Below are 27962 nucleotides of genomic sequence, written 5' to 3' on the forward strand. Positions count from 1 at the left end.
AAATCTCATCACCGGTTCAAGGTTGACTCAGCCTTCCATACTTCCGAGGTGGGTAAAATGAGGACCCGGATTGTGGGGGCAATATGCCAGCTCTGTTAAAAAGTGCTATTGCTAGCACGTTGTAAGCCGCCCTGAATCTAAGGAGAAGGGCGGCATAAAAATTGAATAAATAAAATAATAAATAAATAAATAAAATAAAATAAACTGGAAGTCCATTTTTCTGAACTTCCAGTTTGCTCCTTGGGCTACTTTTCGCACTCCGGGGCTCCAGGGAAGCATCCCTAAAGCCTCCAGATGGCAAAACGGCCTTCCTCAAGGCCAAAAATCAGCTATCCAGCGTGTACATGTGTGTTGGAGCTGACATAGGGCATCACCATGCGTGCCTTCCAATATGGCTCCGCGTGCCATGGTATTAGATGCTTGAGCATAAATATTCATCTATTTAAACCATGGTGTCCAGCTGTGGCAATTTTAAGACCCGTGGACTTTGACTCCCAGAATTCCCTAGCCATTGGCTATTCTGTGTTGTGGTTAGCTCTGGCCCTGCTCCTGCCCCAAGGACAGTGGATGTGGGGGAGACATCCACATGCTGCAGGCCTGTTTTGCCCCCGATGGAATCTGCTGATGAAGGCTCCTCTGACCAAGAAGACATGAGTGACAGGGAGGAGGAGAGTGGGGCAGACAGTTCAGAAGGAGATCAATTACCTAGCTCCTCCTTGGATTCAGAACAAGAGTTAATGATACAGCCACGCATGCGGAGAGCGATGCATAGGCAACAACAACTGAGAGATTATTATCAAAGAAATGAGGCCACCTGTGGTTGGGTGGGGCTGTGGTAATTAGTGAGGCTGCTATAAATAGCAGCCTGTGGGTTTGGCCATTGTGGAGGATTATCCGATCGTTGTGTTTCGTGACTGCTTTACTGACTTTGATCTTTTGTGTGCTGATTTCCCCCCGCTTTGAAACTAAACCAGGGCAATTCCCCAAACCGCCATAACTGCCTCACAGCTGCAAGCTAAGCATCACAGAACTGATAAGAGACTTGTACAAATCACCAGTTTGTTTGGAGACAAGTGCTGTTTGCTATACCAAAAGAGGGCTTGGTTTAAGTGAATTTTCATTATAAAGAACATTGTTTTGAATTTTCAAACGTGTGTGTGTCTAAAATTTGTACCTGTGAATTTTTGGGAGGATTCTACCAGAGAGCCCGACAGAACATTCTGGTTGGGGGAATTCTGGGATTTGAAGTCCAAAGGTCTTAGAGTTGCCAAGATTGGAAACCCCTAATCTAAAGCCATAATTATATGTCCCTTTCTGCTTCACAGAACAGCAGCTACTGAGTTTTGAGAAGGTACCTGCCGAGTTCATCTCCTTGGATCACAAGAGAATGAGTGTGCAGATCAAGACCAAAAAAACTGTGAGTGTTTGATTCCTTCCTCGGGGATTCTGGGCAATAAGAGTCTGAAAGGGAAAAGGAAATAATGGTGGGAAAATCACTTAAAGAAAATGAGTGGGAGTATTTTAATTTGCCATTCACTTGAAAATACAAAAAGATAGTTTTAAAGCTTACTATTAATTAAATTAATTAAATTAATTAAATTAATTAAATTAATTAAATTAATTAAATTAATTAAATTAATTAAATTAACCTGTCTTAAAATTGCCAAGGTTGAAAAAGACTGAATTAGAAAGACTGAGCACCTTTCCCCTTTTCACAAACCTTTATTTATTTATTTCATCAGGCATGTATTAGATAATAGATACAAATACAGTAATACCTCATCTTACGAACTTAATTGGTTCCGGGAGGAGGTTCGTAAGGTGAAAATTTTGTAAGACGAAACATTGTTTCCCATAGGAATCAATGGAAAAGCGATTAATGCCTGCAAGCCCAAAACTCAGAAACCCGGAAGCTGGGCCGCCACCACCAAAGGAGGCTTGAGCCTCCCGGTCCTCCCCGCCCCTTTGCCATGCATGTCATCCTGGGTGAAGTGCTGGGGGGAGTGAGTCAGGAAGGTCCTCCTTCCCCCCCCCAGCTGAAAATACAACGGAGGTCTGCGGCTGCCAGTGGCTTGAGCCTCCCTTTCCTCTACGCCACTTCGCCCTGCCTGTCATCCTGGGTGAAGCATTGGGGGGAGGGAGTCAGGAAGGTCCTCCTGCTCACCCCTCCAGCTGAAAACACAAAGGTGCCGCCCGCTTGAGTCAGGATGACAGGCAGGGCGAAACGGCACGGAGCAATAGGAAGCTGAAGCCGCCAACGGTTTGAGCCTCCCTTTGCTCCACACCGCTTCGCCCTGCTTTTCGTCCTGGGTGAAGTGCTGGGAGGAGGGAGTTAGGAAGGTCCTCCTGCTTCCTCCCCCAGCCAAAAACACAAAGGTGGTCTGCTGCCGCCCGCTTGAGCCAGGATGACAGGCAGGGCGAAGCGGCATGGAGCAATGGGAAGCTGAAGCCGCCAGGAGTTGGAGCCTCCCTTTGCTCCATGCAGCTTCGCCCTGCCTGTCCTCCTGGGCGAAGCGCTGGGAGGAGGGAGTTAGGAAGGTCCTCCTGCTCGGTCCCGCAGCCAAAAACACAACAGAGGTCCGCCGCCTCCCGCTTGAGACAGGATGACAGGCAGGGCGAAGTGGCGTGGAGGAATGGGAGGTTGAAGCTGGCGGCGGCAGTGGCGGCGATCCACCTTTGTGGTTTTGGCTGGGGGGGCAGGAGGGCCGGCCTGACACCTCGCCCCCCAGCGCTTTGCCTTCCGCCAGCCAGAAGGAGGAGGATGGGGGGCAACTTGGCCAGCCACTGGAAAGCCAGGGGAAAATCCCAGGCGCTTCAGCTGGCAATCGGGAGGCGGGGAATCTCGGCGGGGGCGGGAAACGAATGGGAAATCCAATTGGGTGCAGTCACAAGGCAGGGGAATCCCTGCATCAGTAAGTGAGCGCCCGCACAGTAAGAGAGCCCAGGGACCCGGGCTCGTGTTCGTAAGACGGAAAGGGTTTTTAAGACGAGGCAAAGAAATCTTAACTCCCGGGTTCGTATCTCGAAAAGTTCATATGACGAGGGGTTCGTATCATGAGGTACTACTGTATAAACATAACTATGTATGCATGAAATGGATACAAATAAAAGGGAACATTAGGACAGGGACGTTAGGAACATTGGCGGACTTATCTACCGTGTTTCCCCGATAGTAAGGCAGTGTCTTACTATCTTTTTACCCCCAAAAGCCCCACTGTGTCTTACTTTGGGGGTATGTCTTACATTGTCCCGGGCACCGGGGCCGGCTCGTCTTCGGGCGCGGGGAGCTGCCGGAAAGGAGGCGGGCGCCGACCTCGACATTCGGCGGGTTGCGGGGAGCATCCCCTCGCCGCTCCCGGCAATGTTTCTCGGCAGGGGAGGCCAACTCCGCGGCGACACAGATGCTCGGCTGGCTGGCTAAAGGCAGGTCAAGGGGTGGATGGGCAGTCAAAAAGGGTGAGCGGCCGCTGCTGTGCCCTCCTTCGCCCGCCTTCTTTCTGGCAGCTCCCTGCGCGCCCCTCGCCTTCGCTCGCCACGGCGCCACCGCCTCTTCCCCTGCCGAGGCTCAGCTGCAAGCAGCCAGCGAGGCCGAGCGGCTCCGAGGCGAGCGGAAAGGAGGCGGGCGAAGGAGGGCGCAGCTCCGGCCACTCGCCTCGGAGCCGAGCAGCCTCGCTGGCCGCTTGCAGCTGAGCCTCGGCAGGAGAAGAGGCGGTGGCGCCGCAGCGAGCGAAGGCGAGGGGCGCGCAGGGAGCTGCCGGAAAGGAGGCTGGTGAAGGAGGGCGCAGCTCCGGCCGCTCGCCTTGGAGCCGCTCGGCCTCGCTGGCCGCTTGCAGCTGAGCCTCGGCAGGGGAAGCGGCCAGAGAGGCCGATCGGCTCCGAGGCAAGCGGCCGGAGCTGCGCCCTCCTTCACCAGCCTCCTTTCCGGCAGTTCCCTGCGCGCCCCTCGCCTTCGCTCGCCGCGGCGCCACTGCCTCTTCCCCTGCCGAGGCTCAGCTGTAAGCGGCCAGCGAGGCCGCTCGGCTCCGAGGCGAGCGGAAAGGAGGCGGGCGAAGGAGGGCGCAGCTCCGGCCGCTCGCCTCGGAGCCGATCGGCCTCGCTGGCCGCTTGCAGCTGAGCCTCGGCAGGGGAAGAGGCGGTGGCGCCCGCGGCGAGCGAAGGCGAGGGGTGCGCGGGGAGCTTGGAAGCAATGTCATCGCCCCCCCCCCCCCGCAATACCGTTTATCTACCGTGTTTCCCCGAAAGTAAGACATATGTCTTACTTTCGGGGTATGGCTTATATAAGCCGACCCCCCTGAAACCCCCCATATGTCTTACAATCAGGGGGGTCTTACTATCGGGGAAACACGGTATCTATCTATCTATTTGAACAAGTATAGGATTGTAGTTTGTATAAGCATAACATAAGTATTAAGTAATGATAAAAGGCACAATGGTGCCCTTATGCACTCCCTTTACAAACCTCTTAGAAATAATAATACAATAAAGGTTGGATAATTTGGAGAGTAAATGCCAGAGGATCGGTCATAAAAGGAAAACAAAGAAAAAGATAGACCAGAACAAAATCTTTGCTAACATTTGATGTATATTATATAAATACAATCTGTGTAATAGAAAATAAGCACTGTTAGAATTGTATTACAGTATAGTCACATCACAAAATGTCCAACTCTTATTGTAATGTTTTGTTGTTTGTGTTTCGTGTGTTGCAAATAAAGTTTATTTGCAATTTTAAAAAAACAAACAAATTTAGAAAAGGGGAGAGGTCAACTGTAGACAATCTGAAGTTAAAGATTTTGGGGTTTGGGGAAGAAATCACAGAGTCAGGTAATGCAGTGTTTCCCAACCTTGGCAACTTGAAGATATTTGGACTTCAATTCCCATAATTCCCCAGCCAGCATTCGCTGGCTGGGGAATTCTGGGAGTTAAAGTCCAAATATCTTCAAGCTGCCAACGTTGGGAAACACTGAGGTAATGCATTCGAGGTATTGATCACTTTATTGCTGAAGTCATATTTTATGCACGCCCCTTACAAACCTCTTAGGAATGGGGTGAGGTCGACAGTAGATAGTCTAAGGCAGTGTTTCCCAACCTTGGCAACTTGAAGATATGTGGACTTCAACTCCCAGAATTCCCCAGCCAGCATTCGCTGGCTGGGGAATTCTGGGAGTTGAAGTCCAAATATCTTCAAGTTGCCAAGGTTGGGAAACACTGGTCTAAGGTTAAAGTTATGGGGGTTTGGGGAAGAAATCACATTGTCAGGTAGTGCATTCCAGGCAGTGAAGGGCTACCAAAATTTTTACTACCACACTGTGGTCATGGTTTATGCAACACACCTGGCATTAACAACTCTGTTAATGAAGTTGTATTTTTTGCAATCAAGTTTGTCGCAGTTTACCATACGTTTGTACCTATGATGTGTTTGGGAAATCTCTTTTTCCTATCCCCATAACACTGCGTTCATTCAATCTCAGGCCTAATTGTATGATCGGTTTAAAACCATCCTTAAGGTAATGTCTCCCTTCTTTAAGCTCACAGTGCTTGAAAAGACAGCCGAAATCTAAATAAATAACATTTGTTAGGCTATGTTGCTTTTTCTTGGTTTGGAACAGCAGGACCAGGGAAAAGGCAGGAAAGAAAACAAGCCACACGAATGATAGATTTATGCTGATCGTTTTCTCTGACTCAGAGATAGAGAACTTGGCAATGAAGAAATATAATTAGCGAGGAAAAGGTTCTGAGGCTCACATGGTCTGTCACCAACCTGGCCTTTTGAAACTTTCCGCCATAATTTCCATCACCAAGTTCAAAGCATCAATAATCTTTTGAACCCGATTCTTCAGAATTCAACAGTTGACTTCCAAAGCAGGTCACTGAAAACAAACAACAACACAAAGCTGAATCTAAATTGTATTATATTTTAATTTGGGCACAATGACTATGGGGATTCCTAATCATCCAGGTCATGGTTTTCCCAAAGGTGCTTTTTCCAAAAGGTGATTTTCTTGTTTTCCTTTTGAAAATATTTCGCTTCTCATCCGAGAAGCTTCTCCAGTTCTAACTTGTCATCTCATCTCCAACTCAACTCCAACCGAAGAGGAGAAGCGAAACATTTTTGAAGGAAGTAGAAAAACACGAAAATCCAGTCGCCTTTTGGAAAAAGCACCTTTGGGATAACTTGGGCACAGATTTTCAACCAACCCAGGCAGGGTGAAACATAGAAACATAGAAGACTGACGGCAGAAAAAGACCTCATGGTCCATCTAGTCTGTCCTTATACTATTTCCTGTATTTTATCTTACAATGGATATACAGTTTATCCCAGGCATGTTTAAATTCAGTTACTGTGGATTTACCAACCACGTCTGCTGGAAGTTTGTTCCAAGGATCTACTACTCTTTCAGTGAAATAATATTTTCTCATGTTGCTTTTGATCTTTCCCCCAACTAACTTCAGATTATGTCCCCTTGTTCTTGTGTTCACTTTCCTATTAAAAACACTTCCCTCCTGAAGCTTATTTAACCCCTTGTCATATTTAAATGTTTCGATTAAATGAAGTGGGAGTGTTACCCTCTTTTCCATGCCAGCTTTTCAGAGGGCTTATTCCCTTGCAATGCCTTATCTGCCCCCTTGCATGCACGCACGACTGCCCCTCCTCTGTTTTCCAGTGGGCCCAATAGGCCTGTTTTTTACCCTCCCCAGGCTCCCCAGGCGTCCCTGGAGCCTGGGGAAGGCGAAAACTTCGGAAGGCCGGAAAGGGCCTATTTCCCAACTTCCAGTGGGTTTGGTAGGCCTGTTTTTCACCCTCCCTAGGCTCCAGAGGGTTCCCTGGAGCCTGGGGAGGGCAAAAACAGCCTCCCCAACCCCCGGAGGCCCTCCGTAGCCCAAAAACACCCTCCCAGAGCCTCTGTGCGAGCCAAAAATCAACTGGCTGGCATGCTGGAGCTGAGCTAGGGCAACAGCTCGCATGCCGGCAGATATGGCTCCACGTGCCACCAGTTCGCCATCACAGCCTTAAATCAAAGATTTGGTTGCGAACCTTGTTTTGAGCCCTGAAGCTGTGCACTGAACAAGGGGATGCATAATCTGAATGGGGAAGCCGCATGATAAACAAGGACCTCCAAACTGGGACCTCCAAACCAATGGACTTCATTTCCCAGAATTCTTCGCTGAAGAATTCTGGGAGTTGACGTCTATGAGTCTTACAGTTGCCAAGTTTGCCCCTGTAGTAAAGCAAGAAAGCCAGATGACATCCAGTTACGATGACCCAAAGACCTGGTTTTACTGCATTAATCCTGACATCTCCCCAAACACCCTCCAGCAGTGGTTTCTATTTACCTTCCCTACTGTTCTGATCGCAATGGAATTGCCCCCCATCACGTCACATAAAACACCCAGAAATGAACCTCTGCCCATGCACAGAGAAGCCTTTGCATATGCGCAGAGTTGTTTTTTCCAAGCCACAGTGACTAGAGCAATGTTTCCCAACCTTAGCAACTTGAAGATATCTGGACTTCAACTCCATTTGCTGGCTGGGGAATTCTGGGAGTTGAAGTCCAAATATCTTCACGGTTGGGAAACACTGGACTACTAGAGGACGGGTTTGGAAGCATGGACCGTCGATCATTGCTGTCTTTTCGGCGAGAGGCAGTAAATTTCCACTACCATTTCTAAAAGTACCAGTCCGAATCTCTGACACCCTCCCTATATCAATATCCTAACTGGGAGGGGGGGTGGCTTCTCCTATCAGCTGGCGATGTTTAGAAGTGTGCAGGAAGGTTGCAAAGCCAGAAGCCTCCAGTGGTGGCTGGAACAGACACAATGGAGGCAGGAGAGGAATCAACATTGGAGGCAGCTGATTTCACACCAGTCCAGTTTTCTCTCATCTCAAGAACAGGTGGAGAGCCAGTTTGGTGTAGTGGTTAAAGCATCAGGCTAGTAAACAGGGTGTTTTCATCCTGCCGTAGGCCCCAAGCCAGCTGGGTGACCTTGAGCCAGTATCTTCCATTCAGCCATGGGAATGAGGCAATGGCAAACCACTTTACCATTAAACCACTCAAATATGGCAACTAGTTAGGTCCCACAGAGTGGGTCTTCTCCGGGTCCCGTCAACTAAACAATGTCACTTGGTGGGACCCAGGCGAAGAGCCTTCTCTGTGGCAGCCCCGACCCTCTGGAACCAACTCCCCCCAGAGATTAGAATTGCTCCCACTCTCCTTGCCTTTCGTAAGCTTCTTAAAACCCACCTCTGCCGCCAGACATGGGGGAATTGAGATACTCTTTCCCCCTAGGCCTTTACAATTTTATGCATGGTATGTCTGTATGTATGTTGGTTTTACAATAGGGGTTTTTAACTGTTTATATTGGATGGTCATATACTGTTTACTACTGTTGTTAGCCGCCCCAAGTCTACGGAGAGGGGCGGCATAAAAATCCAATCCAATCCAATCAAATTTAAGAATGTGTGGGCTTCAACTCCTAGAATTCCCCAGCCAGTGGTGATACCAGCTGGGGAATTCTGGGATTTGACATCTACAAGTCTTAAAGTTGGCAAGGTTGAGAAACACTGCTTTAGGGACTAATGGAGGCAGTCACCGGTATTCAAACCCCAATTTATTTATTATTGTTTATTTATTTATTGGACTTATATGCCACCCCTCTCCATGGACTCGGGGCGGCTCACAACATTTTAATAAAAAGATACAATATAAAACATTTCTAAGCCAATTAATAGAATAATTACTATTAATTTACTAATAATTACTAATAATTTTAAATTAGTCATTTAAAAACAAACAAACAATCACATACATACTGTCACATTCAAAACATTTACTGGGCAGAGGCTGGAGTCTAGTGATTTGAAGTCCCACAGATGATTTTTTTTCCCCAAAAGGCACATGGACTTTGTTTTTTCCTTTAAGATGTTTCACTTCTCATCCAAGAAACTTCATCAGTTCTGACAGAATGATGGCGGAGGGAAGGACTCACAAATTCCTTGCAGTCATCTGGTCGTTATTACTCTTTCTCAGCGTCACCTGAACAGTGCAAATTGGTGTGGAACCTTCTTGGAACTGCTGAAAGGGATTGTGTAGCACACTGGAGATAGATGGTGGCTGTGCAATAACACCTTCCTTCCTCCACCATTCAGTCAGAAGTGAAGAACTTTCTTGGATGAGAAGTGAAACATCTTCATGGAAAAACAAAGTCCAGGTGCCTTTTGAAAAGAAGACATCTTTGGGATAACCATCGCCTGGATGACTAAGAATTTCCATAGACCCATTTGAACACACACACACCAAATAGAGAGAGAGAGAGAGCCCTTGATCCAATGGTCCAATTAGCTACTCCAGTAACAGGCCCGTTAAACTATTCTTTCTTGCAGCGCCCCACGTGTGTTTCTGGAGCTATTCAGAAGATCTATGCCAATGTGTCCGATGTCGATGAAGTGGTGACTGAGAGGTTCCTGTGCAGCGGAGAAGATAAGTCGTTGGAAGCCCACACTTGCAAAGGTGAATTTTACCTACAAAAGAGGTGTAACTACATATATCCCCAATGCATGTTAGAGGTTTGGGACATCAAAGAGGGAGGGTTGAATTCTGAGCATCATTTACGTTGGAGACCCTAACCAAGGAACATATTGTACTATTCCCTCTCCCCAATCTATTATACTGTTCCCTGTACCCAATGCGGGTAGTCCCTTACTTATGACCAGTCACTAATGATTGCAATATGCAATGTTTTTTTGTATGCTGGATTTGCTTAACGACCATGCGGTTCAATTAACAATCACACGATTCACTTAAGAACAGCAATGACTCATAAAAATGAAGGTAAAATTCAAGTCTAGTCATGTGGTATCTTGACTTAGGACCATCAACAGCTTATATCTGAAATTCAGGCCTCTGTTTTGGTTGTAAATATGTATGTATATAATATCATAATATATGTTGTATATATGTATGTATATAATATCATAACAGAGCTTGAAGGGACGTTGGAGATCTTCTACCCCCTGCTTAAGCAGGAAAATCTACACCATTTCAGACAATTGGTTATCTCCGTGCTTCCCAACCTTGGCAACTTGAAGATATTTGGACTTCAACTCCCAGAATTCCCCAGCCAGTGAACGCTGGCTGGGGAATTCTGGGAGTTGAAGTCCAGATATCTTCAAGTTGCCAAGGTTGGGAAACACTGGGTTATCCAACATCTTCTTTAAAACATCCAGTGTTGGAACATTTACAATTTCTGGAGGCAGGTTATTCCACCAATTAATTTTTCTAACTCTCTGAAATTTATCCTTCGTTCTAGGTTGCTTCTCTCCTTGATTAGTTTCCATCCATTGCTTCTTGTTCTACCTTCAGATGCTTTGGAGAATAGCTTGACTCCCTCTTCTTTGTGGCAACCCCTGAAATATTGGAGCACTGTTATCATGTTTCCCCTAGTAATTCTTTTCATTAAATTAAACATATCCAGTTCCTGCAACTGGTCTTCTTATGTTTTAGCCTCCAGTCCCCTAATCATTTTTGTTGCTCTTCTCTGCAACAAAGAGTCTCAACATCTTTTTCACATCATGGTGACCAAAACTGAATGCAGTATTCCAAGTGTGGCCTTACCAAGGCATTATAAAGTGCTAATAACACTTCGTGTGATCTTGATTCTGTCCCCCTGTTAATGCAGCCTAGAACTGTGTTGGCTTTTTTGGCAGCTGCTTCCCACTGCTGGCTCATATTTAAATGGTTGTCCACTAGGACTCCAAGATCCCTATCACAGTTGCTACTATTGAGCAAGGTACTACATATACTATACCTGGATTTTGTTTTTCTTGCCTAAATGTAAATTTTTACTTTTTTCTCCATTGAATAGTTTGAGGCTGAGCTGTAAGTATTATAATACCACTCTCTAAAGCCTTAGTAAGACCACACCTAGAATACTGCATCCAGTTTTGTTGACCACACTACAAAAAGATGTTGAGACTCTAGAAAAAAGCACAGAGAAGAGCAACCAGGATGATTAAGGTACTGGAGACTAAAACATATGAAGAACGATTGCAGGAACTGGGCATGGCTAGTGTAATGAAGAGAAAGACCACAGAGTAGACATTATAGCTGTGTTCTGATATGTAAGGGACTGCCACAAAGAAGAGAGGGTCAAGCTATTCTCCAAAGCACCAGAAGGCAGAACAAGAATCAGTGGATGGAAACTGACCAATCTGGAAATAAGGAGAAATTTTCTATCAGTGAGATCAATCAACCAATGGAACAGCTTGCATCAGAAGTTGTGGGAACTTCATCACTGGAGACTTTCAAAAAGAGATTGGACTTCCATCTATCATAACTATTGTAGGTCTCCTGCTTGGGCATGTGTAGGGGGGGTTGAACTAGACGACCTACAAGGTCCTTTCCAACTCTGCTAATCTAATGTAATCTAATTTCATAGCTGTTTTGATTATATCATAAAGCCAATGAGTGATCTCTTCAATTACCCCATAGATAGAAGTAAAGAACCAGGAACAGAATGCTAATTTTTGTATATAAGAACATGGACGTAGGTCAGTGTTTCTCCACCTTGGCAAGGTGAAGAAGTCAGGACTTCAACTCCCAGAATTCCCCAGCCAGCATGGGATGGTTGGCGAAGTCTGGGAGTTGAAGTGAAGACATCTTCACTTTGCAAAGATTGAGAAACGCTGATATAAGAAATATTCAGCTGGATTGAATTCTTTGTCCATTTAGCCAGCAGTTTGTTTTCACAGTGGTCCAAGGAAGCTGACAGATCCCTGCAGATGGCTTTCAGAGTCAATCCTTCAGCCATTCAGGCAAATAGCCAGTGATTCCAAAAAAAATGGGGTCAAGGCCCGATCAATGAGATAATGAATCATTGAGAGATTCTACAGAGCTGCTCCATAGCAGATAGTATTCTTTATTGGCCAAGTGTGATTGGACACACAAGGAATTTGTCTTTGGTGCATATGCTCTCAGTGTACATGAAAGAAAATATACATTTGTCAAGAATCATCAGGTTCAACACTTAATGTCATAGGGGTCAAATAAGCAATCAGGAAATAATCAATGGAAAGGTGGAAAGTCAACTTTGCCTTGGGTTGAAATTAACCAGTGCAGAGCTGGGTAAGCTAGGTACAGAAATAAGTTACATAATTTTATTCTGTCTTTTTTTTAAAAAAAGGACATTTAAATTGGGGGAGGGAGATTGGATGCATCCCATTGCAGGACCCAGCTGAGCAAATATTTTCTAATAACAGAGGTCTTTCAGTCCTGGATATTTCCTTTACACACTGAATCAATTTACTGATATTATGGCAATATTATGGCAAGCTGTAGAACCCTTCTCCTCCCTCTCTAAACTTTCTAGTCCTTGCTATGACCTGAGTGGCTGGTTCAGTGCCTTGTTAGGTTTCAGCCGGGTGTAGGAATAATGCACATTTCTTCCTGCTGCCCATGTAGAAATTTTGAGGGCCGGTTTTGGTTTAGTGCTTCAAGCCACTAGCTTAGAAGCCAGAAGACCATGAGTTCCAGTCTCCCATTAGATACAGAAGTTCAGCAGATGTCCCAAAGGTGCTTTTTCAAGAGGCAATTTCTTTAAGTTGAAGAAGCTTCTTGGAATGAGAAGTGAATCATTTACAAAAAAACCCCAAAATGTCCAGTTGCCTCTTGGGGAAAAAATAAAACCACCTTTAGGAAAACAACCATGACCTGAATAACGTCAATCTCCATTGATGTTAATTGGATCATATTTTGAGGCAATTTCTCTCAAACCTAGACTGGGAAGTCAACAAATATCTTATCTACCAACCCATATGGATCAACATGGAACATGATTATCCATAGCCCAATCCTTCATCCCACAGGGCATTGATTAATGAGGAGGAGGAGGAAGAAGAAGAATTGCACCATGTTTCCCACCATGGAACAGCTGGATACTAGTTGACATAGGTTGCATCTTGATGATGAGAATAGTTTGCTTTTGGGTTTTATCAACTACAGGTTATCGATTAGCATTTCAAATGAAACAGTAGGAGTAACGCTGCCATGTTTTTTTTTAATAAAGTTTTTATTTACAAGGATAAATACAATGCATACATTTAAGTATGGATAACAGTGTAAACAAATCGAGATACAGAAGAAAAAAGAAATGAGTAATTAAGGAGCAAAGATTGTGTATCAAATTATGGCCTAGACAATATGCATTTAACAGTAAACAAGAGACAAAACAAAACAGAACCAAGCAAACAGAACAAACAAACAAACAAAAAAAAAGGAAAGAGACGGGCGAGTGTATGGTAGATCTGTATTGGTAATATGAACTAGAAATATTCTCAATAGCTCATTACAGTATATCTAATATTTTGAATTGTAAATGAATAAAAGAAAGTGTTAAGTTATAGCAAGGCAAAGAGATTTTAAGAGTGCCAATTTAATTTTAACATATATCGATGTCTCATACATCCATTGAAAAAAAAAAGAAGGAAGATTTGACACCAGATATGTATCTATCTAAATATATAAGGATTCTTAACATTTGTTGGGCAAATTGTTCTTTTTTTCTAACCAGCAATAAAAGGGATCCCAGCCGTTATTGAATAGAGAATCATCATTATTTCTAATTTCCAGAGTTAACTTGGTCATTTCTGCACAGTATTTAATTTTTTCTATTATTAAGTCATCTTGAGGTATGTTTTTGTTTTTCCACCATTGAGCACGAATGGAAGACTGCTAAGATGTCTGATCTACGTGATATAATCTGTTCTCTTTTAAAAATAAACCTATCAAAGGTTAATGGGAAATAAAAAATTATCTCCAAACAAATCCAGAGTAAGCTGAGGCCTTAGATCCCTAGATCAGCAGAAAGAAATAGACTTTCTCCTTCTATTGTTCATCTAATCGGCAGTTCAGTTTTGCAAGGCCTGAACTTTTGAACTTTTACCTTCTGGAGGTAGCAAGAAGTTGTGAAATTTGTCCTCTGTTTAATTTCACTTTTCCCACTGAGAGTTTATGCCCTGAAGACAAATTCCTTGTGTGCCCAATCACATTTGGCCAATAAAGAATTCTACTCTATTCTCTTCTCTTCTGTTCTATACTATGTTATGCTATGCTATTCTATGCTACGCAACGCCACGCCAGCCACATTATTCCATTCCATGCTATGCTATTCGTTGCCATGCCATGCTATTCCATTCCTTTCCATTCTATTTTTCAGGTGAATCTGGTGGATCACTCTTTGTGGAAAAGAGAGAAAGACATTTTCAGGTAATGAATTACGTACTGGATTCGAATGTGGCAGGTACAATTCAGTTGGTTAAAGCTCTTGGTCCTCCTTTTTTCTGTCCAGGCTCGACTACTGTAATGCTCTGTACCTGGGGCTACCTTTGAAAAGTGTTCGGAAATTTCAGGTCATGCAGAATGCAGCTGCAAGAGCAATCATGGGCTTTCCCAAATATGCCCATGTTTCTCCAACACTCCGCAGTCTGCATTGGTTGCCGATCAGTTTCCGGTCACAATTCAAAGTGTTGGTTATGACCTATAAAGCCCTTCATGGCACCGGGCCAGAATATCTCAGGGACCGCCTTCTGCCGCATGAATCCCAGCAACCGGTCAGGTCCCACAGAGTGGGTCTTCTCTGGGTCCTGTCAACCAAACAATGTCACTTGGCGGGACCCAGAGGAAGAGCCTTCTCTGTGGCAGCCCCGACCCTCTGGAACCAACTCCCCCCAGAGATCAGAATTGCCCCCACCCTCCTTGCCTTTCGTAAGCTGCTTAAAACCCACCTCTGCCACCAGGCATGGGGGAACTAAGATACACTTCCCCCCTAGGCCTTCACAATTTTATGTATGGTATGTTTGTATGTATGATTGGTCTTTATATAATGGGTTTTTAACTGCTTTTTTAGTATTGGATTTTGTTGTACTGTTTTACTGCGGTAATAATAATAATAATAATAATAATAATAATAATAATAATAATAATAATTTATTCCAGGTTTCACAATAATCTGTATCCAATTTGTCCTTCAACACTAGTGTCAGTTTGTCCATTTCCACGCATTATAAAATTTTGAATAGAATTTCTTCTTCTGTAGGGATGTGTTTATCTCTAGGACTGAGTTGTGGAGCCATATTGGAGAGACTTTACCATGTTTCAGCTCCAGCACACATGCATACGTTGGCCAACTGATTTTTGGCCCTGGGGAAGGCCGTTTCGTCCTTCAGATGCTTCAGGGAAGCTTACTTGAGGCCCCGGAGGCAAAAGAATTCCCCCAATGGACAAACTGGAAGTTTGGAAAAATGTACTTCTGGTTTGCCGTTGGGCTGTTTTTTGCACTCTGGAGGATTCAGGGAAGGTCCCTGATGCACCGGAGTGCAAAAAACAGCACAATGGGCAAACCGGAAGTGCATTTTCCGAACTTCCGGTTTCCCATTTGGGCATTTTTTTTTTCATCTACCAGGCTTCAGAAAGGCCTGCCCACGAACCAAAAAAGGTTCGCCATCACTGCTCTAGGACATTCCTACTCTAGATACTCTGAGAACAGTTGAGATGCTTTGTGTGAGGAAAAGCAAGATTCTTCAGGGCGAGTATTACTTATTTTTATTTTTTATTTATTGTTAGAGTTGAAAGGGACCATGCAGGTCATCAAGTCCAACCCCCTGCCTGAGCAGGAATCCTAAAGTACCCCAGCCACGTGGCAGTCCAATCTCCTCTTGAAAGTGTCCAGAGTTTGGGAGTTCACAACCTCCGCAGGCAGGTTGTTCCAATGGTTGATCGCTCTGACCGTCAGGAAGTTCTTCCTTACTTCTAGGTTAAATCTCTCCTTGGTCAGCTTCCAGCTGTTGTTCCTCGTTCGGCCCTCTGGTGCTCTGGAGAATAGAGTGGCCCCCTCCTCTCTGTGGCAACCCCTCATATACCTGTATACAGCTATCATGTCCCCTCTGGGGCCCCTTTTCTCAAGGCTATCCATGCCCAGTTCCTGCAATCTCTCTTTGTAAGTCTTGGTTTCAAGTCCCCTAATCATTCTGGTTGCTCTTTTCTGCACCTTCTCCAGAGTTTCAATGTCTCTTTTGAAGTGTGACCAGAACTGAACATAGTACTCCAGATGTGGTCTGACCAGGGCGTAGTAGAATGGTATTAATACTTCCCTGGCCTTGGAGTGTATTGATGCAGCTTAGGATGGTGTTGGCTTTTTTGGCCAACAAAAACTTCCTAATAAGCAGGAAGCTCTGATCAAATGTGAAGAACCTGAAATGGAAAAAGTGGACTCCTGTTTCCCTAATGTGTTCCAGCAGAGACCAGGGTGATGTCTTTTGGGTGTGCTGTACTTGGATTCTTGTAACTAAGCCAGGGGTAGGCAAAGTTGGCTCTTCTATAACTTTTGGACTTCAACTCCCAGAATTCCTGAGCGAATCATGCTAGCTCTGGAATTCTGGGAGTTGAAGTCCACATGTCATAGAAGAGCCAACTTTGCCTACCCCTGCACTAAGTAGAAGGAGGGGCTCAGAAGCTCTATGATCTTTTTTTCCAAAACAGTTTCTCCCCCACCCCGCATTTTTTAACTTTCCTTAATTCTCCTGCAGATAGGTCCCACTTTTTAGGTTTTTTAATGTAAAACTGTTATTTTAGACTTTGATATTGGACTTGTCATTGTATAGTCTGCGGAGAGGGGCGGCATACAAATCTAATAAATAATAATAATAATGATAATGATGATGATGATAATAATAATAATAATAATAATAATAATAATACTTATTGTCCTTTTATGCCTTAAAACGTTTCAATTTAAGGTAGATCCGGAAGGCAAAAGTGGAATTAACAATGTTCGTCCAACGTTTGTTTGTTTGTTTGTTGATTGATTTGATTTGATTTGATTTGATTTGATTGGATTGGATTGGATTGGATTTGTATGCCGCCCCTCTCTGAAGACTCGGGGCAGCTAACAACAATAAAGAAGACAATGTAACAAATCTAATATTAAAAATAATCTTAAAAACCCCAATTTAAGAGACCAATCATACAAACAAGCATACCATGTATAAATTCTATAAGCCTAGGGGGAAGGGAAAAATTTCAATTCCCCCATGCCTGACGACAGAAGTGGGTTTTAAGGAGCTTGCGAAAGGCAAGGAGGGTGGGGGCAACTCTGATATCTGGGGGGAGCTGGTTCCAGAGGGTTGGGGCCGCCACAGAGAAGGTTCTTCTCCTGGGTCCCGCCAAATGACATTGTTTAGTCGATGGGACCCGGAGAAGGCCAACTCTGTGGGACCGGTTGCTGGGATTCGTGCGGCATGTGTGTTTGCAGAAATGTGTGTTTGCAGAAATAAGAATAAACCAATACAGGTGATTCACTACAGTCACCCCAGGCTTAGCGCTACACATTATCCATTATACAACATTGGATTGTTGTGAGAGTAAATGCAAGTGTGTATGTGGAAGAGGTTACCAAGCACCACATAGGCCAGGGGTCTCCAAAGCTGGCCACTTTAAGACCTTTGGTGTGGACTTCAACTCCCAGAATTCCTCAGTCAGCTGACTGAGGAATTCTGGGAGTTGAAGTCCACAGGTCTTAAAGTGGCCAACTTTGGAGCCAACTGTCATAGGCTATGTTTTAGAGGTGAGATGGGATGAAAGGGTCATCTGGCAGGCAGTCATTTCAACCCTGTTTCCATTGCCACATATTTTCAATTACTAAGTACCCATGAGGAAGCAAAAGGACAGGTCACGAAAAGTTCATTGTGACATCACAATGAGAACCCCACCTTGGACATACATGGGTCTGATATTACTTCTGCTACTTCTACTGCTTACCAGCTGCCTGCAATTTGGCAGTTCGAATCTCACCAGGCTCCAGGTGGACTCAGCTTTCCATCCTTCCAAGGTGAGTAAAATGAGGACCCAGATGATTGGGAGCAATAGGCTGATTCTATAAACCGCTTAGAGAGGGCTGTAAAGCACTGTAAAGCAGTAAATGAATCAAAGTGCTGTTGCTATTATGATGAAAGGATAAATGGTCATGACCTTTAAAGACCTACATGGCATTGGATCAGAGTACCTCCGGAACCGCCTGCTACCGCACGAATCCCAGCGACCGATAAGGTCCCACAGAGTTGGCCTTCTCCGGGTCCCGTTGACTAAGCAATGTCGTCTGGCGGGCCCCAGGAGAAAGAGCCTTCTCTGTGGCGGCCCCGGCCCTCTGGAATCAACTCCCCCCAGAGATTAGAACTGCTCCCACCCTCCTTGTCTTCTGTAAATTACTTAAGACCCACCTACACCGCCAGTCTCCGGAGAGGGGCAGCATACAAATCCAATAAATAATAATAATAATAATTTGAGACATCTTTCCCCCAGGCTTATTATAATTTATGTTTGGTATGTATGTGCTGTTTGGTTTTTAATTATGATAGGGTTTTTAGTTTTTTAATATTAGATTTGTGCCATTATAATATTGTTTTTATCATTGTTGTGAGCCGCCCCGAGTCTTCGGAGAGGGGCGGCATACAAATCTAATAAATTATTATTATTATTATTATTATTATTATTATTATTATAAATAGCAATAGCACATATATGGTTTATAGTGTTTCACACCCAACTCTAAGCTGCTAACTGAGTTAGCATATAAAAGAGTTTGTTGCAAAAATCAAAACCAGGAGCACCCACAGATGACTGATTCAGCTGGATTCATAAAATTCTTTATAAACATTTACAATACCATTAGTGGAGTTCTTCTTCAAGCGAACACAAGCAGGGGTTACTTTCATTTCAGCACAGCAGACAAGCACAGAGTGCACAGAGCCATGCCCATCCTTAAGTTTAAGTTTCAGTTCTCTGCACAGACTCAGAATGTGATTAGCTCCCATCGACTGACTCAGTTGCTAGGCCTATTCATTGGCTAACCTTGTTAATATGGTTCTCCCAGTCATGAATATTCTAGCAGCATAGTGCCCCCTGACAATCTGGGTCCCCATTTTACCAACCTTGGAAGGATGAAAGGCTGAGTCAACCTTGAGCCGGTCAGGATTGGACTCCTGACAGTGGATAGAGTTAGTTTGCAATACCGCATTCTAAGCGCTGCACCACCATGGCTCTTGCAAAACGATATACATTTTGTCATCGCACTTGGGGACATCAACCAAAAGCTGTACCTATAGGAAGATGGAGGCTTCCATGTTCAGAACTACCCCAAGTGAAGGGCAAAAAATAGAGAGATTTTTGTTGGCCAAGACAGTTAATGAATTAGTGACTCATTGGATCTGATCCAGGTTATCTAGTTTATTGTTTATCATTCCTTTGTCTTTCCCAATAGGTCGGTGTGATCAGCTGGGGAACGTATGATCCATGTGAAAGGCAGAATAAAAATAACAAGGGAGAAATAATACGGGATCAGCCGAGCAAAGAATCCAAACCAAGAGACTTCTACATCAGTCTGTTTCAAATGCAGGATTGGTTAAGGAAATATCTGGACAAATCCTTGAGATTCATTCCCATGCAATGAACTTCTAATAGTTGCTCTTAACCAGAACTCAGTACAAGATATTTGCCAAGCCAGCTATCTCCCTGATGATTATTGAAAATTAGCTCAATGGCATCTGTGATTCAATTAATTGATATTCTCAGCAGAAGGCTCAAAGGTCACTGTGTCAGAGAGCCTTGAGGTCTTTCAAACAGACATTGCAAAAATGCCAATTAGCTGAAAATAGAATTAAGCCAATGGTTCCTTTTGTAATACTGTATATTACGTACTTCTACTTGCCTTCTTCCAAGATCCTCGTACAATATTTATTCAAACCCATTCCCTTAAAGCTTCCTAATGTTAATTAACACAATGGTAATTAAAAACTTCTTCCTTGTTCCTTTCTGCCCTGTTTGTTATGACTTCTCACGGAGCATGGCAGCAGAATTATTATTACCCTAAATAAATTGTCAGCAGAATACCAGATCTTAGTTGACTCTTAATATCAGATCTTGTTTATTGAGAGTGAATCGAGAAAAATCCAGCAGGTTCTGAGAGAGAAGTAAGAGTGGAAATTTTGAGTAGTTCAGAGAACTGGTAGCAGAAATTTTGAGTAGTTTGGACAACTAACAAATATCACCTCTGGCTGGGAAGAGAATGGGAATTTTGCAGTATACTTCCCTTGCCATGCCCAGCAAGTCATGCCCATAGAACTGCTAGTAAAAAAAATTGAATTTCACCACTGGAGTGAAGTTTTGCATGTATTACCATAAGTAGTTCCTTTTCATATTTTTTTTGAGTCATCACATCGCATAATGTAGTTTCGTAGTTCACATTTATTTATTTATTATCTATCTATCTTTCTATCTATCTATCTATCTATCTCTATCTATCTATCTTTCTATCTATCTTTCTTTCTTTCTATCTATTTATCTATCTATCTATCTATCTATTTATCTATCTTTCTATCTATCTATTTATCTATCTATCTATCTATCTATCTTTCTATCTATCTATCTATCTATCTTTCTATCTATCTATCTATCTTTCTATCTATATCTATCTATCTATTTATCTATCTTTCTATCTATCTATTTATCTATCTATCTATCTTTCTATCTATCTATCTTTCTATCTATCTATCTATCTATCTATCTTTCTATCTATCTATATCTATCTATCTATCCTTCTATCTATCTATCTATATCTATCTATCTATCTATCTTTCTATCTATATCTTATCTATCTTTCTATCTATCTATCTATATCTATCTATCTATCTTTCTATCTATCTATCTTTCTATCTATATCTATCTATCTATGTATCTCTATCTATCTATCTATCTATCTTTCTATCTCTATCTATCTATCTATCTATCTATCTATCTTTCTATCTATCTATATCTATCTATCTATGTATCTCTATCTATCTATCTATCTATCTATCTATCTATCTATCTATCTATCTATCTATCTATCTACCTACCTACCTACCTACCGTGGTGCCTCTACCTACAAACGCATCTACTTACGAACTTTTCTAGATAAGAACTGAGTGTTCAATATTTTTTTGCCTCTTCTTTTGACTCTTAGAAACCCAAGCCTCTGAAACTGTAACCAGAGAAGGCAGGGAGAAGCCTCCATGGGGCCTCTCTAGGAATCTCCTGGGAGAAAACAGGGCCGGAAAAGGCAGGGAGAAGCCTCTGTGGGGCCTCCCTAGGAATCTCCTGGGAGGAAACAGGGCTTCCACCCTCCCTGTGGTTTCCCCAATCGCACACATTATTTGCTTTTACATTGATTCCTGTGGGAAAAATTGCTTCTTCTTACAAACGTTTCTACTTAAGAACCTGGTCATGGAACGAATTAGGTTTGTAAGTAGAAGTACCACTGTATTTAGATTTTTATGCCACCCAATATCTTGGTACTCAGGGCGGCTTACAACAAAGTAAAATACAATACAATAAAAAAAGTAAGAAGTCAAATAAATACCAATTATAAAACCCCATTATAAAACCCACCATATAATCCTATCAAACAACACGCATACCAATCAACATATTTCGGCCGTGACAGATGTTAATATTCACGGCACCCAGGCCTGCCGGCAAAGCCATGTCTTTGCAGTTTTCTGGAAGGCCAGTAGTGCAGTACAGACATTGGGGGGGGGGGGAGTTGGTTCCATAGAGCTGGGGCAGCCACCAAAAAGGCCCTCCTCCGTGGTCCCAACAACCTGCATTGCTTAGTCGACGGGACCTGGAGAAAACCAACCCTGTGGGATCTTTTTTTTTTCATTTTAAAATAATCTTTATTGCATATATACATTAAAAGAATGACAGAGTAGAAAACAGCACGTATAATAACTATTAGCACAATTATAAATATCATTGAAAGACAAAATAAGAAAAGAAATAGAAAGGAAGGAAAAGATAAACAGAAATATAATATAGATAGTAAGAAAAGATTGTAAAGGTAAGAAAAGAAGAAGGGGGGCAGCTAATTGACTGGTATAACAATAACAAATGACCTCTGATTTGAATATGTGGATGGAGTAAACTTCCCTTTGGTTTTGTTTGCTCTTGGTAGAGTCATAGTTGATTTTAACGAATATAAATGGCATTTATCTAATTTATATGGTATGTCTAATTAGTCAATATTTTAAAAGATCCTGTGGGATATTATTATATTATATTATATTAATTATATTATATTATATTATTATTATTATTATTATTATTATTATTATTAATTAGATTGTATGCCGCTCCTCTCCGCAGACTTAGGGCAGCTCACAACAATAATAAAGAACAATGTATAGTACAAGTCTGATACTTAAAAATATCTAAAAACCCATAATTTAAAAAACATGCAGACAGCATACCATGCATAAATTATATAGGCCTGGGGGAGATGTCTCAATTCCCCCATGCCTGACGGCAGAGATGGGTTTTAAATAGTTTACGAAAGGCAAGGAGAGTGGGAGCAATCCTAATATCCAGGGGGAGCTGGTTCCAGAAGGTCGGGGCCGCCACAGAGAAGGCTCTTCCCTTGGGTCCCACCAGCCAACATTGTTTAGTCGACGGGACCCTGAGAAGGCCAACTGTGTGGGACCTAACTGGTCGCTGGGATTTGTGCGGCAGAAGGCGGTCCCGGAGACATTCTGGTCCAATGGCATGAAGGGCTTTAAACGTCATAACCAACACTTTGAATTGTGACCGGAATCTGATCGGCAACCAATGCAGACTGCGGAGTGTTGGTGAAACATGGGCATACCTAGGGAAGCCCATGATTGCTCTCTGGCAGTATGTGGCAGGAGACTGTCCCGTAAATAGTCTGGTCCTAAGCCATGTAGGGCTTTATAGGTGATAACCAACACCTTGAATTGTGACCGGAGACTAATCGGTAGCCAGTACAGCATGCGGAGCATTGGTGTTATATGGGTGTACCAAGATACACCCATGAGAGCTCGTGTGGCCACATTCTGGACTATCTGCAGTTTCCGAACACTCTTCAAGGCTAACCCCATGTAGAGCGCATTGCAATAATCAAGATGGGAGGTGATGAGGGCCTGAGTGATTGCGCAAGGCTTCCTGGTCCAAATAGGATCGCAACTAGTATACCAGGTGGACCTGGGCAAAGGTCCCCATGGTCCCCATGGTCACAGCCAAGAGATGATAGTCTCCTGTGGATCCAGGAGGACACTCAAGTTGCAGACCTTGTCTGAGAGGATTAAAGTCGCCCCCCCCCCCCCAAAAAAAAACAATGGAAATTTGAAAATTAGGCCTTTGTGAGAAAAGAAAGGTATTTGAGCAAACAAATGACTCAGGGATTCATGATAAGAGATTAGAAATCCCCAGGAAGCCATAAATAAGTCAAATCACTTTTGAATTAAAAGAATCCTGTTTCCTGCTTCAAAAATATGAAAGTGCTGGAAATGGTTTGTTTCGGTTTCTGGCGCTATGTAACAAACTTTGCTATCTCTGTTCTGATTAGACTCTAGTCTATGACATCCATGGGAAGGGCAGTTCTCCTGGCTGTGAAGTTGTGGCTGCCATCTGAACTTACTGGACTCACATGTATACACACAATTTGTGAATGTCCTTGTTTAGTTTCACAATTACATTTTAAACCTGGACATCATTTTTAAAAAAGCAATAGAAAACAAAGAGAAAAGTGACCCAGAAAACACAACATTAATCATAGATGTCCCTAATTCCCCCCCCCTAAAAATAAAGGAATAACCCAATAGATATATTATGAGGAGATTTTTTTTCATCCAGAATACAGTGGTACCTCTACCTAAGAACTCCTCTACTTAATAACTTTTATAGAGAAGAACCGGGTGTTCAAGATTTTTTTGCCTCTTCTTAAGAACCATTTTCTACTTAAGAACCCGAGCCTGGAAAAATTTCCCCCAAAATTTGAGAAAGGCACAAAGGCCCAGATAGTTTCCTGCCATTCCCCCTTTAATCCTGGCCATCTCAGGCTTTTCTGGGCTGCCAGAGGAGCCTTTCGGTGGTGCTTAAGGAGGATTTGGCAGCTCAGAGCGAATGGAGCGTTTTCCTTTCTCTGGGCACTTGGAGAGGGAATAAACCTCTGCCAGCGCACAGAGAAAAGTAACGCTCCCTTCACTCTGGGCAGCGACTGTCCTCCTCCTCTTCTTCCTCCTCCTCCTCCCACCCAAATTCCAAGCTTTTATATCTTTTCTAATGGGTTTGCACGCATTATTTGCTTTTACATTGATTCCTATGGAAAAAATGGCTTCTACTTACAAATGTTTCTACTTAAGAACCTGGTCATGGAACAAATTAAGTTCTTAAGTAGAGGTACCACTGTATAATATTTAAGTGAAATGGAGCAGTGGTGGGTTGCTTCTGGTTTGCCTGGTGACAGCAGAAGACTCCGCCCACCCATCTCTGTGTGTCTGCGCATGTGCAGAAGCTTCTGTGCGTGTGCAGAAGTGCCCCATACACACACACGCATGCTTCCAGTAGCAAACTGGTGGCAAAGGTAATCGAAACCCACTATTGAAGTAGAGTGGTTTCTGCATGTAGTTTCAGGAAGTCAAAAGAAAAGTGTTGGCTATGATTTTGTCTAATAGACACTTTGCATTCCCCCCCCCCCCCACTGTTAAGTGGAAGTTGTCTCCATACATATCCCCAAAGCCGAAAAGTATACTGGCATGAAATTATTTCTTCTCGTTGCCATTTTGATCCTGGTTCTGCTTTGTCAGTGCAAGATTTGAGAAACCTTAAGGCTGTTTTGGATGGAGCTGGAATACAGGCAGTCCTCGATTTATGACAGTTTCTTTAGTGACTGTTCAAAGTTACAACGGCACTGAAGAATGATACTTGAACAGTCACCAAATGAAGTTTTGTAAATCGAGGAATACTTGTATGTGTCTTTGCTCAGTATGTCAGAATAGAATAGAATAGAATAGTATAGAATAGAATAGAACAAAACAGAATAGAGTAGAATATAGAATAGAATTCTTTATTGGCCAAGTGTGATTGGACACACAAGGAATTTGTCTTTGGTGCATATGCTCTCAGTGTACATAAAAGAAAAAGATTCATTTGTCAAGAATCATGTGGTACAACACTTAATGATTAGGGGTCAAATAAGCAATGAGGAAACAATCAATATTAATAAAAATCTTAAGGATACAAGCAATAAATTACAGTTATACAGTCATAAGTTGGAGGAGATGGGTGATAGGAATGATGAGAAAAAAACCAGTAGTGCAGATTTAGTAAACATTTTGACAGTGTTGAGGGAATTATTTGTTTAGCAGAGTGATGGCATTCAGGAAAAAAATGTTCTTGTGTCTAGTTGTCTTGGTGTGCAGTGCTCTGTAGCAATGTTCTGAGGATAGGAGTTGGAACAGTTTATGTCCTGGATGTGAGGGGTCAGTAAATATTTTCACTGCCCTTTTTTTTGACTGGTGCAATATGCAGGTCCTCAATGGGAGGCAGGTTGGCAGCAATTGTTTTTTCTGCAGCTCATAAATACATGCCAGTTGTCCAAATTTTAAACATGCTACAATGGTCATAAGTGTGAAAGTGACCATAAGACACTTTTTTCATTGTGGCTTTGTTTAATTTGAACAGTGTTCCAATATCTAAGAGGCTGCCATAAAGCAGGCAAGAGTCAACCTATTCTCCAAAGCATCTAAAGGTACCACAAAAAGCAATGGTTGGAAACCAATCCAAGAGACAACCAACCTAGAACCAAGGAGAAATTTCCTGACAATTAGGAGAGGTGGTGGGGAAGTGGTCAGAATACAGCATTGCAGGCTAACTCTGCTGCCTGCCAAGAGTTCAATTCTGATCTGCTGAAAGTTGATTCAGTCTTCCATCTGTTAATAATTCAAGCTCTCAATGTAAAAGTTAAAAGAAACAGTTTTCAATCAAAAGCAAACCCAGAAAATACACATTACCTGTCTGGTTCAACAGCAAAGTAACTATGCAAAGAAAAGGGTTCTTTTCCTAATAATAAAAACATTCTAAACAAGTGGGCACATAATGCGCCATCACGTGTGGCCAGTAAGAAAGAAAAGAGAGGGGGGAAAACAACAAAGTGAGGACAGCAAACTAAACTGTAATCATAGGTGGGAAGGATTTTAGCTGGGGCAGAAAGAGAACCAAAAAAAAAGGTAACCATTTACATAGAAACATAGAAACATAGAAACATAGAAGTATGACGGCAGAAAAAGACCTTATGATCCATCTAGTCTGCCCTTATACTATTTTCTGTATTTTACCTTAGGATGGATATATGCTTATCCCAGGCATGTTTAAATTCAGTTACTGTGGATTTATCTACCACGTCTGCTGGAAGTTTGTTCCAAGGATCTACTACTCTTTCAGTAAAATAATATTTTCTCATGTTGCTTTTGATCTTTCCCCCAACTAACTTCAGATTGTGTCCCCTTGTTCTTGTGTTCACTTTCCTATTAAAAACACTTCCCTCCTGGACCTTATTTAACCCTTTAACATATTTAAATGTTTCTATCATGTCCCCCCTTTTCCTTTAAACAAACATCCTTCAGAGATTGGTAAAATGAGGACACAGATGGCTGGGGTCAGGACTGACTCTAAACCACTGAAAAGCCTGTCGTAAAGCCCTGTGAATAGCTATATAAGCCTAAGTGTTATTGCTATTAGAATAATAATAATAATAATAATAATAATAATAATAATAATAACAACAACAACAACAACAACAACAACTTATTAGATTTGTATGCCACCCCTCTCCGTGGACTTGGAGTGGCTCACAACAAAAGAAAGAGGTACAACCATCTCAGAAGTATAAGTATGAGTACAGTGGTACCTCGTGATACGAATCCCTCGCCATACGAACAATTCGAGATACAAACCCGGAGTTCGGAAATTTTTTGCCTCTTCTTCCGAACTTTTTCCATCTTACAAACCCGCCGCCCGAACTCTGAACCTGGAACTTCGGCCGGCCAGGAAGGACGTCTTTGTGATGTCAAAGCTCCGGCCATGGAATTCCCTATTGGGATTCCCCACCTCCTTTCCAGCCTCCCGACCATCCCGACAGCTCCGCGGCTCTTTTTAAAAGCTAACAGCGGGCGGCGGGGCTTCTCGGCGTCCTCCTGAACCCAAACGCCGACCCCGAACTTTTGCCGAACTTCCGGGTTCGGCGTTGAGGAGAACGCCAAGAAGACCCCTGGCTGTTTCAAAAGATGAAAGCTGGGCAGCCGGGCTTCTCGGCGGCCACCCAAACCCGAACTTTTGCCAAACTTCCAGGTTCGGCATTGGGAGAATGCTGAGAAGTGCCCGGCTGTTTCAAAAGGTGACAGCCGGGCATCGTTGTTTTTTTTTCTTGCACGCATTAATTCGTTTTACATTGTTTCCTATGGGAAACAATGTTTCATCTTACGAACTTTTCGCCTTACGAGCCACCTTCCGGCACCAATTAAGTTTGTAAGATGAGGTACTACTGTATAATAAAATATTTTTTCTCTATCCACCTTTTGTATCCCATGCATGATATTATACACTTCGATCAAGTCACCCCTTAAACGCCATCTTTCAAGGCTGAAGAGACCAAGGCGTTGCAACCTGGTATCATAAGAGAGGTGCTCCATTTCCTTTATCATTCTTGTTGCCCTTTTTTGCACCTTTTCCAGTTCCATTACATCCTTCTTGAGGTGCGGCGACTAGAACTGTGCACAGTACTCCAAGTGTGGTCTCACCATCTTGGGGGAAGGATACTTCAAAATCCCCATTCCCTCCCCACCACCTCTGGGGAAGGATATTGCAAAATCTCCATTCCCACCCCACTCTGGGGCCAGCCAGAAGTAGTATTTGCCAATTCTCTGAACTACTCAAAGATTTCTGCTACCGGTTCTCCAGAACCTGTCAGAACCTGCTGGATTTCACTCCTGCTTCCAACGTCCCTTCCAACTCCGTTATTCTATTATAATAATAATTATAATAATAATAATTTATTAGATTTGTTTGCTGCCCCTCTCCGAAGAC

The 27962-nt window shown here is 43.0% G+C and overlaps 1 protein-coding gene across 1 annotated transcript in view; it reads left to right on the top strand.

Moving 5' to 3' along the window:
• C2 (complement C2) overlaps nt 1–19936 on the top strand; it is an 82279-nt gene extending 62343 nt beyond the window's left edge. The window contains exons 15-18 of the mRNA XM_070737646.1: nt 1326–1417; nt 9383–9509; nt 14212–14261; nt 19309–19936. Coding sequence (XP_070593747.1) covers nt 1326–1417; nt 9383–9509; nt 14212–14261; nt 19309–19497 — 458 coding nt within the window. The 3' untranslated portion in view covers nt 19498–19936. The remainder of the gene's footprint in view (nt 1–1325; nt 1418–9382; nt 9510–14211; nt 14262–19308) is intronic.
• Nucleotides 19937–27962: the final 8026 nt, after the last annotated feature.

This window comes from Erythrolamprus reginae, chromosome 2 (assembly GCF_031021105.1).
Source record: "Erythrolamprus reginae isolate rEryReg1 chromosome 2, rEryReg1.hap1, whole genome shotgun sequence".
NCBI classification, from domain to species: Eukaryota; Metazoa; Chordata; class Lepidosauria; order Squamata; family Dipsadidae; genus Erythrolamprus; species Erythrolamprus reginae.